Consider the following 14478-nt stretch of genomic DNA (forward strand, 5'->3'; position numbering starts at 1 on the left):
TGCCCCCTAGCTAGAGTAGGATGGATAATAGGAGGATCCATTTAAATGCAGACCCTCCTTCTTTGGAGTCTGGAATGGGCATCTTGCTTGCGACAGTATATAACCACGTCCTTGCTACAACTTGGGAGGTAGTCCTTTCAGTTGTGAAGAGTGTTTAGAGGGGTAGCTAGGAACTTAGCATTTCTTTCTTTTACAGGCCCAGCTAGAGGAGCCAAGCAAGCCCTGTTTGGTGATCCTGGTCAGGGTCAGGAGGGTTTCTGCCCAGCCAGTACACAGCCTGACTGGGTGGGAGTTATCGGAGTGCATTTTTTGGAATTTAAACTTTTAAGTGGTAGGGGCCTTACTGGAGCATGTTCAGCTCCTAGGCCCAGGGAATGGGGATCCCTGGGTCTGGGCCTGGACAGGTTAGGGAAAATCTGCCCCCCACATAGCCTCAGTGAGAAAGAGGGTGACAGTGACCTGCTGTAAGGAGTCACCCGAGGGTTGTTTTCGGTTGTGTAAAGATTAAGTTCAGTATCCAGGAGGAAGTTTTGACTGCCCTTTCCTGCCTGATTTGGAGCACAGAAATTCTTGCTCCAAAGGATCTCCCCCCACCAGGGATTCGAAGAAGAAATCTAAGGACTGCAGTAAGAGCAAAGAAGAGTTTAATCAGCTAACAGTGAGTAAAAGCAAAGCTCAACATCAGTGAAGCCACCCAGCCGGTGCTTCAATCAACCTTGGGAAAAGAAAGAGATTTATCTTTCTGTGCGGAGACAGAAATAAAGTATTCTTGCCAGTTGGAGGGGTGTATCTGCCCATTCTGAGGTCACCCTGCCCACCTGGGGAACCTGTTTTTCCAAGCCCTGAATGGTAGGAATTCCCTTGGCCGGCCTGAGCTATTCCTGCACAGATTTGGGAGAACATTGCAACAGACTAGTTCATTGCGCTGCTGTGGATCAAAGAGTGGTGCCATTTCCCCATTTATTGTCTTCAGTAAAGAATTGTTTTTTGGACACTAACACAGTGACTCCAGGGTGGTTATTTGGCACTCAGCACCCCTCTCCCAGAGATACCTAAAGAGAATTAGCCTCCCCGCATGGGAACCGAGAGGACTCCTTTCATCCCACGTCGAAAGAGCCTACACCTTGGGAAGGAAGGGAGTTTGGAGACCTAGCCTGGGTTCATGCCCCAAACACTACAAATAAGTTGATATGTCTATCTGTATCGGACTTGTACATTAAGGAGGGGTTATATCCAGAAGGAAACAAATCACCAGGTTCATTCTGTAAATCACAAGTATGGGTCAGATTGTTTCTGTTTCCGGTTTGTGCTGAAATAGCATACTCTAGTGATCTCTTGTGATTTATTTCAGCACGGGTTCAGCCCTCTGCAGTTCTGAATATGCCTGGCCCACACTCTCTGTCCCCATTTTACAGCAGCTGGGAGTAGTGAGGATCAAATAAATTTGTCACAAAAAAAAAAGATTTTACTTTGCCATGCCATTAAAAAAAAAAAAAAAAAAAAGTGTGAAAAGGCCTATTTCCATCAAATGTATTCACACATTTGTGGACTAGAATATGGAGGGAAAAGCAAGAGGGATCAAAATGCACCAGGGGCTTACCCCAGTTGCAGGACAAAGACAGTCAAAGGGAACAATTGTACACAAGCGAGGGATACTGGGGCTGGCTTCTAATACTGGAAGCCAAGACTCGCTGACCTCTGCTACAAAGAGAGACAGGATATGTGTTCCAGCTGAGATTGGACCCGTTTCTAAAGGAAGAATAAAAAGGGTTATGCAATCTGGCATGGGTCACTGTATCATTTTGGTGGCAAACCTGGGAGAAAATAGGCTGATTAGGGCCTTGGATTTTCAGAGGTTTCCATCATGGGTGGCTTTTCTTTGCTCCAGCGCCTCAATCATGGTTTCACAGATCCTTTATGTACCTCCATAGTCATTTAGCACAACTCTGTAGGTAGCCTATAATTGGAACACAGTGCAGTACTTATTTAGCTTTCCCTCTCAAAGAGCAGCACATTTTCATTTCAGTTTCAAATGTTTGTACTGACCTATGCAGTGAGACAAAAATAAATATGCAGTTCACCTCAAATGCATTTTAAATTAGACTAGATGCATGTTAAACTCTTCAGGACTGTAATGTAGTGGGAAAGAAAGGACACAGTGGGTCCCTAATTGGTATGTGCAAATCTTTTTATTTTATTTTATTTTTATAGATCCTTAAAGAAATCCACAGACTTGCACTTTATTAAAAATATCACATCTGTGGCAAATTTTGCTATTGGATCAGTGACCAAATCCATCACCGCTACAAAATCCAGGGCACATTTCCACCAGTTCACAATGGATATTGCCAGAATTGTAGAGCTTTTAAATACATATTTTTGTAACGCTGTGGATCTGACATTTGGAAGGCAGATAAATCTTCTGATTTCCCTTGTTGCTGAACTAAGTGGAAATTTGCTTGGTTTGCTTCCGTGGCAAAAATATTTTCATATGTGTAGTCACAAATCTGTTCCTCTGCCCGTGAACTGACAGAGCTGCCAGAGAAGAGGACATGAAACAAAAAGAGCTCAAGCCAGGCGAGACCCATTCTGAGTTTTAGTTCCGTATGCAGCTCCAGTTCTGCCAGTTAAGAGGGGTCAGGGACTCACTGGAGAGTGCTGGGGACCATATGTTGACTCATGCTCCTGCGTTCTTTTCCCGACCGGGGGAAAGGTAGTCTTTCAAGGCCCTTAGGCTTTCTGTTGAGGACATCTGCCTCTTACAGTGAAAGAAAACACGCTGCAAAAGGTAGCTGCTGTCAAAAACCAGTCCTTTTATGGAATACTTGATTGCAGATGTAACATCACAAACGGGTTCACTTTGGAATAGCGCACACCAATACCGAAAGTAAAGTTCCAGAAAAAAAAAAATGCACGGACACTGAGTAAGCTGCACTCACTAGTAGTAGGTACTCTTCTCAAGGGACCCTCCTTGGAGACTTTCACACTGTTACTTGAGATAACTTAATTGGTTCACACCAAAACTGTTATTCTGTCTCCTTGTAACTTTCTAGCCCCAGCTGGGTTAAATCAATAAGACCCTTGTCCATGAGATACACTCAGACTGGGTTTGAGGAGAGACCAGACACTGGAATGCAAGGGAAACTGAGTTGGGAATGAAGTAACCAGAGACATTTTTATTTGCTTATGTTGAACTTACAGCTATTTGAAGTTGAGCATATCTGCAGTTACTGGATTGAAAGATAGTTATAGTAAAAGACTGTATGCTTGCAACGTCATACTCTAGCAGACATTGGGGTCTATTGGGGTCTATGTATTAAGCCTCGTTAAACCTGTCTATTAATGCACTCACTTTAACACCAATGTACTAAAGAGCATAAAGCCATCATTTCATCAAGCATTAAAGCAGTTTTGGCAGAAGATATTTCAGTTTGCAGTAGTTACTGCAATTAGTGGTAGGTAATGCAGGCCCCCCAGCAACTTATGATCACAAAAAGAAGGGACCATTGGGGCATTACCCCCCCCCCCCCCCCCCCACAGTTTTTCAGTCATTTATTTGGGAAAATCTCTTTGAGCTGCAAATCTCTGCAAAATATGTTTAGCATATTTTTTAGTCATTCATTTCTATTCAACAAGTGTTCCATGCGTTTAGTATATTTTTGGCACATCCAACTTTTATGGACTTCATTGATTACTTTGCAGGAATGCAACAAATAGAATTTAAATTGGTATCTGTACAATATTGTAAATTAATTTTCTTGATACAAAAAACTTAAATAGGATTATTCTGGACTTTTCCCATGTTACTTATTTGAGATGGTTGTTCCTTGTTTGAGGTGAGGTAATGCGTGCACCCATAGCTGCCTTCACTCTGGTTGGTAAAAAAGGAAATGTGTACCTTTCGTGTAGGTTGAGGAGGAAGGAAGGATGAAATGTAAAGCAAAAAGTCAGGAAATTGTAGTTGGTACTGTTGTACTGGGGTTTACAATAATAGTAGGAAATAGTATAATAAGCAAGTAGCAGACCAATAATAGTTGTTCTTAGAGTATGAACCACAATATGAGAATGTAGAATTTGTCACACTAACCAGCCCCTCTGAAGGTCCTTTCTCAAAGATCCCCTGAACTCAGATGCCTAACTACATATGTCTGTCAAGTATTAGGGGATCCTCCTAATGGTTGTCTGAAGAGTTGGTCTCCCCATTACATTAAGCATTGCTGCACGCCCATGAATGAAACTTTCATTTCTCTGATAGTCAAAGGCTCCTCTGCTTGAATTCTCAGCTCCCAGAATCCTCCATGTCACTCTGAGGTGGCTTCTTTCATTCTGCGCTCTGAAAATAGTCTGCTTTAAAAAATCAGTCCTCTTGCTATATATGTATATGGTTTGATGTAAGAAAAATACACCACCCCACCTCTAATTGTCACAGAAAATTAAAGACGCAGATTGTATGGTTTGATATATACATTTGCAGGAGGATTGATATATGCATGTGCACACACACACACACGCACACACACACATATATTATATATCATTTGCAGATCAAGGTGGTGACTCCCTCATTGTCCTTCTTGATCTCTTGGCCGCCTTCGATACAGTTGACCACCATCTTCTGATCCAGCAAGTCAAGAACATTGGCATCGATGGCACTGCCCTATAGTGGTTTGAATTGTTCCTTGCCAACAGAATGCAATCAGTTACATGGACTCTAGAGAGCTCACTTGTGTAGTGCGCCAGGTTCCATTCTCTCTATCTAATACTTTTCAACATCTACATACAAACTATCTGTGACTTCATCCAGTCCTTCAGTATTGATCTTGTGAGACCAGAAAAATGGACATTCAAATAGCAGACAAAATTTAATATGGATAAGGGTAAAGTGATGCACATGAGGAAAAGTAACTTGCACTGTAGTTACACGATGTTATGTTCCATACTGGAAGTTACCACCCAGGATGGAAAAGGATTTGGGTGTTAACTAAGTAGACTTAAAGGTCGATTTTAAAAGCCCTACACGCACCAAAACCAGGAGATAGGCGCATGTCTTGGGCTGGTGCACACCGTGTGGATTTTAAAAACCACTTGACTACATGCGTATCTCCCTGTATGTACACAAATCAAAGTGTTTAAAAAAGGGGTGGAGTGCGGAGCATAGGCAGGACATGGGCATTCCAGGAAGTATTTACGTGCACAAGCATGCGCTGGGATTTTCTACGATGTAACTTTACTTCTGCTATGGACATAAGAACATATGAAGTCGCCATACTGGGTCAGACCAAAGGTCCATCAAGCCCATCATCCTTATTACAACAGTGGCCAATCCAGGTTACAAGTACCTAGCAAGTACCCAAACATTAAGTAGATCCCATGCTACTAATGCCAATAATAGCAGTGGCTGTTACCTAAGTCAGCTTGATTAATAGTTAATGGACTTCTCCAAGAACTTATAACCTTTTTTAAACCCACTACACTAACTGCCCTAAGCACATCCTCAAGCAACAAATTCCAGAGCTTAATTATGTGTTGAGAGAAAAAGATTATCTCCGATTTGTTTTAAATGTACTACTTGCTAACTTCATGGTGTGTCCCCTTATCCTTCTATTATCCGAAAGAGTAAATAACTGATTCACACTTACAAGTACTAGACCTCTCATGATTTTATAGACATTTATCATATCCCCCTCAGCCATCTTTTCTCCAAGCTGAACAGCCCTAACCTCTTTAGCCTTTCCTCATAGGGGAGCTGTTCCATCCCCTTTATCATTTTGGTCACCCTCTTCTGTACTTTCTCCAGTGCAACTATATCTTTTTTGAGATGCGGCAACCAGAATTGCACACAGTACTCAAAGTGTGGTCTCACCATGGAGTGATGCAGAGGCATTATGACATTTTCTGTTTTATTCACCATTCCCTTCCTAATTATTCCTGTTTGCTTTTTTGACTACTGCAGCACACTGAGCTGATTATTTCAATGTATTATCCACTATGATGTCTAGATCTTTTTCCTGGATGGTAACTCCTAATATGGAACCTAACATTGTATAACTACAACTTGGGTTATTTTCCCTATATGCCTCACCTTGCACTTATCCACATTAAATTTCATCTGCCATTTGGATGCCCAATCTTCCAGTCTCGCAAGTTCCTCCTGCAATTCTTCACAGTCTACTTGTGATTTAACTGAATAATTGTGATTTATCTACAAATTTGATTACCTCACCGTATTCCTTTCCAGATCATTTATAAATATTTTGAAAAGCACCAGTCCAAGTACAAATCCCTGAGGCACTTCACTATTTACCCTTTTCCTCTGAGAAAATTTAACATTTAATCCTCCTCTGTTTCATGTCCTTTAAACAGTTTGCAATCCACGAAAGGACATTGCCTCCTATCCCATGACTTTTTAGTTTTCTTAGAAGCCTCTCCATTCATTCATTCATTCATTCATTCATTCATTCATTCATTCTTTATTTATTTATTTATTTATTTAAGATATTTCTATACCGTCTTAACAATGTGTAATTGACCAAAATGGTTTACAATAGTATTGAAAATAAAAATAAAATAGGAGAGCATATCTAAGAATAACATTGTATAGCTTATATAATTGAGCAAAAACAAAATAAAACCCCAAAAAGAAATAAATATAAGATAAAATAAATAAAAGTTAGAGAAATATACAATTTCCATATTAAAACCCTGTACTTCTCTGACATCTTGAAGGACTTTCTGAAAATCCAAATACACTACATCTACCTGTTCACCTTTATCCACATGTTTATTAACCTCTTCAAAAAAAGTGAAGCAGATTTGTGAGGCAAATGCATGCTGTGTTCCATTAAACCATGTCTTTCTATATGCTCTGTGATTTTGATCTTTAGAATATTTTCCACTATTCAGCCAAGTAGGGCGACTCTTCTTTCAATGGGCAAACAAGACGAAAGGAAAAAAAAAATATGAAGCTTCAGTCAACATGTTTACAGCAATAGCGGTCTTTAATTGCAGCAGTATAGAATGGAGACCTCCAAGAGCCTCATCTTTTTGAATGAGCTGTTTTATCTAGGAGGTAAAGAAATGGGATGTTTTATAAAATAAGCTCATACGTTCAGCGTACAACTGTAGTATGACCAGGCATTCTTACATAGGGCTTGATTTACTATGGCTAAGGCTTTTTCCCCATTCTGTGTCTACTGGAAAAAAGCTTCGTGATCAGGCTCTTTATCTGTTATGTTAAATTTTTAATTATGTTTTTAAAAAAAAAATCAAATAGCACAGCACATGTTAAACTGTCCTCAATCATATGATTGAAACCTGCATCACAACTCATATTGCTTAAGTATCAACCCAATAAAAAAATAATTTCATCATATATGTTTCCGTCAACTTGTGATGCACATTAACACACATTATTAATGAATAGCTGCCATCAAAAACAATGGAAGCTGTAGTAAATAATACGGCTAGCGTGGGTCAGAGGTTTGTAAAAGTGGCAGATTCAAATATAACATAGACAGCTTTTTAATATATTTATAAATGATCTGGAAAAGGTAATGACAAGTGAAGTGATCAAAATTTCAAACTGTACAAAATTATTCCACGTTGTTAAATTACATGCGGATTTTGAAAATTGCGGAAGGACCTTGGAAGACTGTGAATTTAAATGGCAGATGCAATGTGATGTGGACAAGTGTAAAGTGATGTACATGGAAAAAGTAATTCACATTGTAGTTATATGATGATACAGGTTATTTGTAAAATGAGCATGCAGACACCCACATATGGGCACGTGAACGAACATACACTGGAATTTTAAATTATGCATGCATTTACGTGCATAAGGTTAAAATATGCCTAGTGCATGTAAGATTACTCCTAATTTGAAGAGGTTACTTGAACATTACATACTTCGCTTATAAGAACATAAGAAATTGCCATGCTGGGTCAGACCAAGGGTCTTTTTCCAACAGAGGCCAAACCTGGCAATTACCCAAACACCAAGAAGATCCCAAGCTACTGATGCAATTAATAGCAGTGGCTATTCCCTAAGTAAACTTGGTTAATAGCCATTAATGGACTTCTCCTCCAAGAACTTATCCAAACCTTTTTTGAACCCAGGTACACTAACTGCACTAACCACATCCTCTGGCAACAAATTCCAGAGCTTTATTGTGCGTTGAGTGAAAAAGAATTTTCTCTGATTAGTCTTAAATGTGCTACTTGCTAACTTCATGGAATGCCCCTCCTAGTCCTTCTATTATTCGAAAGTCCATAGGACTTTGCTAATTTTAACTCACGTATATAAGTGGATTTTAAAACATGTACCCATTTTTTCCAGTTAGTCCACCAGTTTGCCAGTCTACCTCTGGGTCATCCAGACCCCTCTGGTTCTTCATTCTATACTCTCCCCAGTTGACCCAGACCCCTCACCTTGTAGTGTAAACCCCAAAACACAAGATATCAGACTTGCTCAAGAGGAAAGTTACACGGATAATAAGCTAGCATTCACTACAGTCTCCGGTTTTATGCCTTGCGCCAGAATGCCCATGCCCCACCAACATCTCTGCACCTTTTATTTTACTCGCTCATGCGTATATAAGCGCGTAATTTCCAGCTTTTAAAATATGCATTGCCCACACGCAGCCCATGTACTCTCGTACATGGATTTTATAGTACGAGCAACAAACTTTTAAAATTTGGTCCTTAAGTTATATATTAGGTGTTACACCCAGGAAAAGGACCTGGACGTCATGGTAGGCAATACTTTGAAATCCTCAGTTCAGTGTGTGGTGGCGGTCAGTAAAACAAACAGAATGTTAGGAGTTATCAGAAATGGAATGGAGAATAAAACAATGAATATTATAATGCCTCTGTATCGCTCCATGGTGAGGCTGCACTTAAGAGTACTGTGTGCAGTTCTGGTCACCCCATCTCCAAAAAGATAATTTTGCATTGGAAAAAGTACAGAGAAGGGTGACCAAAATGATAAAGGGGCTGGAATGGCTCTCCTACAAGGAAAGGCTAAAGAGGTTAGGTTTGTTCAGCTTAGAGAAGAGACATCTGTGGAAGAATATTGTAGAGGTCTATAAAATCATAAGTAGAATAGAATGGGTTAATGTAAATAGGTTATTTATTATTTCAAAAAATACAAAGATTAGGGAGCACTCCGTAAAGTTAGTAAGTAACACATTCAAAACAAATCATAGAAATTCTTTTTCACTCCATACAATTAAGATCTGCAATTCATTGCCGGAGGATGTGGTTAAGGCAGTTAACGTAGCTGGGTTTAAAAAAGATTTGGATAAATTCCTGGAGAAGTAGTCCATAAACTGTTAATAACCAAGTAGATGTAGGGAATAGCCACTATTTGTCACTGCACGATAAGAGCATGGGATCTAGTTATAGTTTGGGATCTTGCCAGGTACTTGTTGTCTGGATTGGCCACTGTTGGACACTGGGCATGATGCTCTGACCCAGTATAGCAAGTTCTTATGTTCTTAGCATGGAGCAGTAGGATCTGTTAAAATTACTTCATTCAGGACTAGCCGAGTGATGCTTGTATTTAAAATGCTGTCTCATCCCCTGCCTTCTTTATTAAATCTGAAGGTACATTAAGCCTCTGTGTTCTGTTTTATTCCCTTAAGGGTAGTATTTAATGCCCGGTGCGCGTAAATCCCCACTTTTAAGCGCACCAGGCGAATCTTCCAAGAGGCCCGGCCATGCGTGTAAAGGCCAGGATGCACTAAAGTGCCAGGCCTCTTGGGTGGGCTGAAGAGCATGCTTTGGGTAGGGAAGGGGGGGCGAACTGGTGGGCCGGGACAGCGCCAGTTACTTACAGGATCATTAAGAAACACGCTACATTAATAAATGCAGTTATTTAGTCAAAAGTATAGGGTAGTTGTGTAAATTGAGGAATTTGCATGCTCATATCTTTTGGTGGCATCAGGAGTTGACCTTCCTCTCCTCCCTGTGGTCAACTCCCCCCTCCCCCCCCTTCCTGCTTTCCCATCTAATCATATTTTTATGTTGTGCTTCCAGATAGCTGATCAGCTTTCCTGGATTTCGCTGATGACACAGGATAGCTTTGCCTGAAGATGGAAACACTGGAGTCTGAACTGACCTGCCCTATCTGCCTGGAGCTCTTTGAAGACCCACTTCTGCTGCCTTGTGCTCACAGCCTCTGCTTCAACTGCGCGCACCGCATACTGGTCTCCCACTGTGCTACCAACGAATCAGTGGAATCCATCAGCGCTTTCCAGTGTCCCACTTGCCGTTATGTCATCACCCTCAGCCAGCGTGGCTTAGACGGGCTTAAGCGGAACGTCACACTGCAGAACATTATCGATAGGTTCCAGAAGGCATCTGTGAGTGGGCCCAATTCCCCGAGCGAGATCCGCCGAGAGCGGCCTATCGACAGCAGCCACAGCGGAGGCGGCAGCATGACGTCCGTTGAGAGGGTGATCTGCCAGTTCTGTGACCAGGACCCAGCACGCGATGCTGTGAAGACTTGCGTCACCTGCGAGGTGTCCTACTGCGAGGAGTGCTTGAAAGCCACTCACCCCAATAAGAAGCCCTTCACAGGCCATCGTCTAATTGAGCCCATTCCGGACTCGCACATCAGGGGGTTAATGTGTCTGGAGCATGAAGATGAGAAAGTTAATATGTACTGTGTGTCTGATGACCAGTTAATCTGTGCCCTGTGTAAGCTGGTTGGGCGGCACCGTGATCATCAGGTGGCAGCACTCAGCGAACGATATGACAAGTTAAAGGTTAGTGCTTTCTTCTACTATTTTCTCATCTCACTTTTGGATAAAGTAATGTGAAGGCCAATATTTGTAGCCATTTGGATGGGTGACTCAAAAGTTATTCATCTAAGTGGCAAGTTTTTGTATATTCAGCCCTTTATCTGACTAGATTTTAGCTGGATAAGTCATTAATCAGTTCAAAGTCTAAGTGGATAAGAAAGAAGCGATCCTGGGGCATTTCAGAGAAGAGTTATCTGGCTGACGTAGCCAGTTCTTAAACATGTTAGCCGGATAACTTTAGACAGCTTCAGAGCAGATCTTATGATATCTGGCCTTGTATGGCCAGATATCTTCAAATATATCCGGGTAAGTAGCGCTGTCACATAACTAACAAAAAAAAAAAAAAAAAAGAATCCTGTTCCCTTTTAAAATGTCACATAAGGCCCCATTAGGCCGTGTATCCTCCAAAGCCCTCCTAAATATGTGATCATATCCCAGACTGGGTAAGTCTCCCTCCCTCCCACCCACCCACAACCCACTTCAGTACAAATATGTTCATTAAGGCTTCCCCATCCCCTCCCCAAATATCTGCAGGGGTTATAAATTACCCACTTCCAGTGCTTCTAAAGTCAGAGGCAATGCTGGAGCAATGGGAGCAGGTAATTTTTACCTCGTTCTCAGCAGGGATTTTCTGTTATCGGGGGAGGGGTCTGGGGCGGAGAACAAGATGTCCCAGGGTAGGGGTCAGGAGGATGGGCAGAGATTGGGGGGGGGGGGGGAGCCTGCTGCAGAACAGGACATGATCACACATTTAGGAGGGCGTTGGAGTATATGAAAGTTTGAGAGGAATGGAGAGGATCAGGCTGCAGGCCCCTCTTTTAAAATTTTTGTTATGTGACAGTGCTACTTAAATGGATATCTTTTGAAAATATCCAGTTGAAGTCATCTTGCCACATAAGGCCAGATAACTTAAAAACCTAATTGCTTATTTTGAAACATAGCCGGTTAGGTTTTTAGTTATTCAGCTAAATGTAGCCAGATAACTTTAGGCAAGTATATTCAGCGGGATATTTATCTGGCTAACTTTAGCTGGACAACTTGTTCACTGACCGGCTTACTGAATACTGGCCTCATGGTTATTATATTAGGTTATTTAAATACAGAGATATAAAGGCCAGCAAGCAAGTTTTCAGAGTGCCATATTTGAGGAAAGCTGTATGATCCAAGTTAGTCACAAATGTCTTAAGTTTGTCCAGGGAAAAGGTATCGTCTGCAACCTGATTGTTGACTTTTATTCCTTATCTCAGAAATGATTGTGTAAAGAAAATGCTTAACAATGTCATAGCAGAAAAGCAAATGATACATTTTTCATGTTTGCCATCTGTAGCTCATATTACAGTTCAGTTCCATGTAAACCGGTGCGATATGTATTGTATACAGGAACATCGGTATAGAAAAAATAAAAATAAATAAATAAATAGTTGAAGGCTGATGATAAAAGATAACTGTGCTATATTTGTATTAAATCTCTAGCTGCGTTATATTATTATCATGCTGAGAAGTTTTAGTGCTTTAGTAATTACTTGTCAGGCAAGGAAATCAAATGCTTAGCTTTTCCCCTTAGACATATTCTTCCTTGCTTTCACATCGGAAGAAGAGGCACCTATATGATCTCAAAAGACTATGCATGAACACCTATGTGTAAAATTCATACTGATCCATTAAAAGGTTTCCCCCTTTACCCAAAGACAAAAATAGGAATATAAAATGTCTGTTTTAGGTTGGTATGAAAATTTAAAAAGTCTTTGTTTTGTTTTGTTTCACACAAGGACCAAACAGTAGCACCACTTTTGACAGTCTTATTGTGTTCCATCGTAGAATATGTTTAGTGAGTGACTTGCATTCCATCAGTGAACATAATCCTGATGCACTCGTGTATTAGCATGGGAATGAGTAGCCATCAGTGCAGGATCTCTCTCTCTCTCTCTCTCACTCTGATCCCTAGTTTTTATGAACCCTGGCTTTTGCAAACAGCTTCAAAGCAGAGCAGGCAAAGAAAAGAACCTCTGATAGCCCCTCCCAGCAAAATGCTACCATGATTAAATGACGTTGCAAGTTACCCTGCAACTAACTATAGGGAAAATTCCTATTTACTGTGCCACATAAAACTGTCAAAAGCTGCAGTCCATTTCTCAAAAGAAGTAGTGGCAGTTCATAAATGTCTTTTAAAACATTGCAGATGAAGGGAGGTGCAGTTTTCATGTACACTTCTTTTGCACAGAGGTGTTACGAAGTGTGTGGCAAGCCAATATTTTATGTATCAGATGATATATAATTATATAAGCATTAATAGCTTGCCCACTCATTGATAAGAAAATGTGTAATATTTTATATAACATGATTGGAAAACTGAATTACATTTAAGCCTTTTACATCAACTAGATAAAACCTATAAGTAGAAGTAACTAGAGCTGGTCATAACTTTTTGTCCTGGATGTTGAAGTTTGTAATCCGAAACAGAACAGACAGTAATAAGCATTTAGAAATTAGGATCATGAGAGAGAGAGAGAGAGAGAGAAGCATGCTTGGGGACCTGAGAGAGCCTGCCTCTCACACATAGTGAGTCAGTATCCATTCCTTCTTTAGGGTGACTACTGACTGACAATTGTTTGTTTTTGCTTTCACACTACTAGGGTGCTGCTGCTGCTGTCTGATATTGTTTGTGTAGCTTCAGCACAGGAGAGACAGCAACAGCATTTAGTCAGTGCACTACTCTCAGTGAGGCAGGTGGTGCTAGTGTTCCTGAAAGGTGGCAGTGCTCCAGTTTCAGGTGAAGAATAATATTAGTAGTAGAAGTATTATTAGTATTATTTTTACTTTTACTATAATGGGATGTGGCTAACTGGCATTGTTTTTCTGTGTGTAACAGCAGAATAAAGACAGCTGTAGCAGTCAGTTGGACAGTGATTCAAACTACTATACTCCATTCAGTTTGATACATTCCTTATAACATCCATCATCCAGTATGTACAGGTACTCTAGTGAATAAAAGAGGAAGGGAGAGAAGAAAAGAAGTCCTGGAGGCTAGGTAGCTAAATGTTACGCAACTTTTGTCCAAATTACACTGCTGCAAAAAAGTGGGCAAAATTAGAATTCAAATTATTATATTTAAAGTTGTGCACATGTAGCAGCTGCAAGAGCAGGTGATCTATAATGTTTCTCCTGTACCTCCGAGCCATACATCTAACAATTTAATCTTCCTCTCATCCTATAAAAGAAGAGACAGTCTCATATTTTATTGTTTTCATCCTGACAGACCAGTGAACCCATGGGATTCTCCCTCCCACCAGCAGATGGGGGCAGAGTGCAAAAGCTTCCTCTCCGACATCATCCCTATATAGGCTGGCCCAGCAGAGGAGAAGTCAGTACTCTCTGTCTCCAAGACCAGCAGTTGAGGAGTGGCTAAGAGACCTAAAAGGAGGGTTAGAGGAGTAAGAAGGTTCTTCTCAGGAAGGAGGAAGGTGATACTAAGCAGTTCACCTGTTCATATCAGAAGAGCAGGGTGCCCTGATTTCAAAGTTCTCGCAAGTGCTTAGTCTAAAGGAAGAATGACCTAAGGCTACAATGAAAGGCAATCCCATTCTCCCAGGGATGAAGAAGCCATGCAAAGCTTTCCCCATCCATTCTTCAGTCCAGGATATGCTGACAGAGAGGGAGATCCCAGAGTCTAGGC

The 14478-nt window shown here is 40.9% G+C and overlaps 1 protein-coding gene across 4 annotated transcripts in view; it reads left to right on the forward strand.

Moving 5' to 3' along the window:
* MID1 (midline 1) overlaps positions 1 to 14478 on the forward strand; it is a 628071-nt gene that overhangs the window by 392122 nt on the left and 221471 nt on the right. For all 4 annotated transcript variants that reach the window (XM_029604356.1, XM_029604352.1, XM_029604355.1 and 1 more), the window contains exon 2: positions 10039 to 10769. In XM_029604356.1, the coding sequence (XP_029460216.1) occupies positions 10095 to 10769 (675 nt within the window). In that variant the 5' untranslated portion in view covers positions 10039 to 10094. The remainder of the gene's footprint in view (positions 1 to 10038; positions 10770 to 14478) is intronic.

The sequence above is a fragment of the Rhinatrema bivittatum genome, chromosome 5 (genome assembly GCF_901001135.1).
Source record: "Rhinatrema bivittatum chromosome 5, aRhiBiv1.1, whole genome shotgun sequence".
NCBI classification, from domain to species: domain Eukaryota; kingdom Metazoa; phylum Chordata; class Amphibia; order Gymnophiona; family Rhinatrematidae; genus Rhinatrema; species Rhinatrema bivittatum.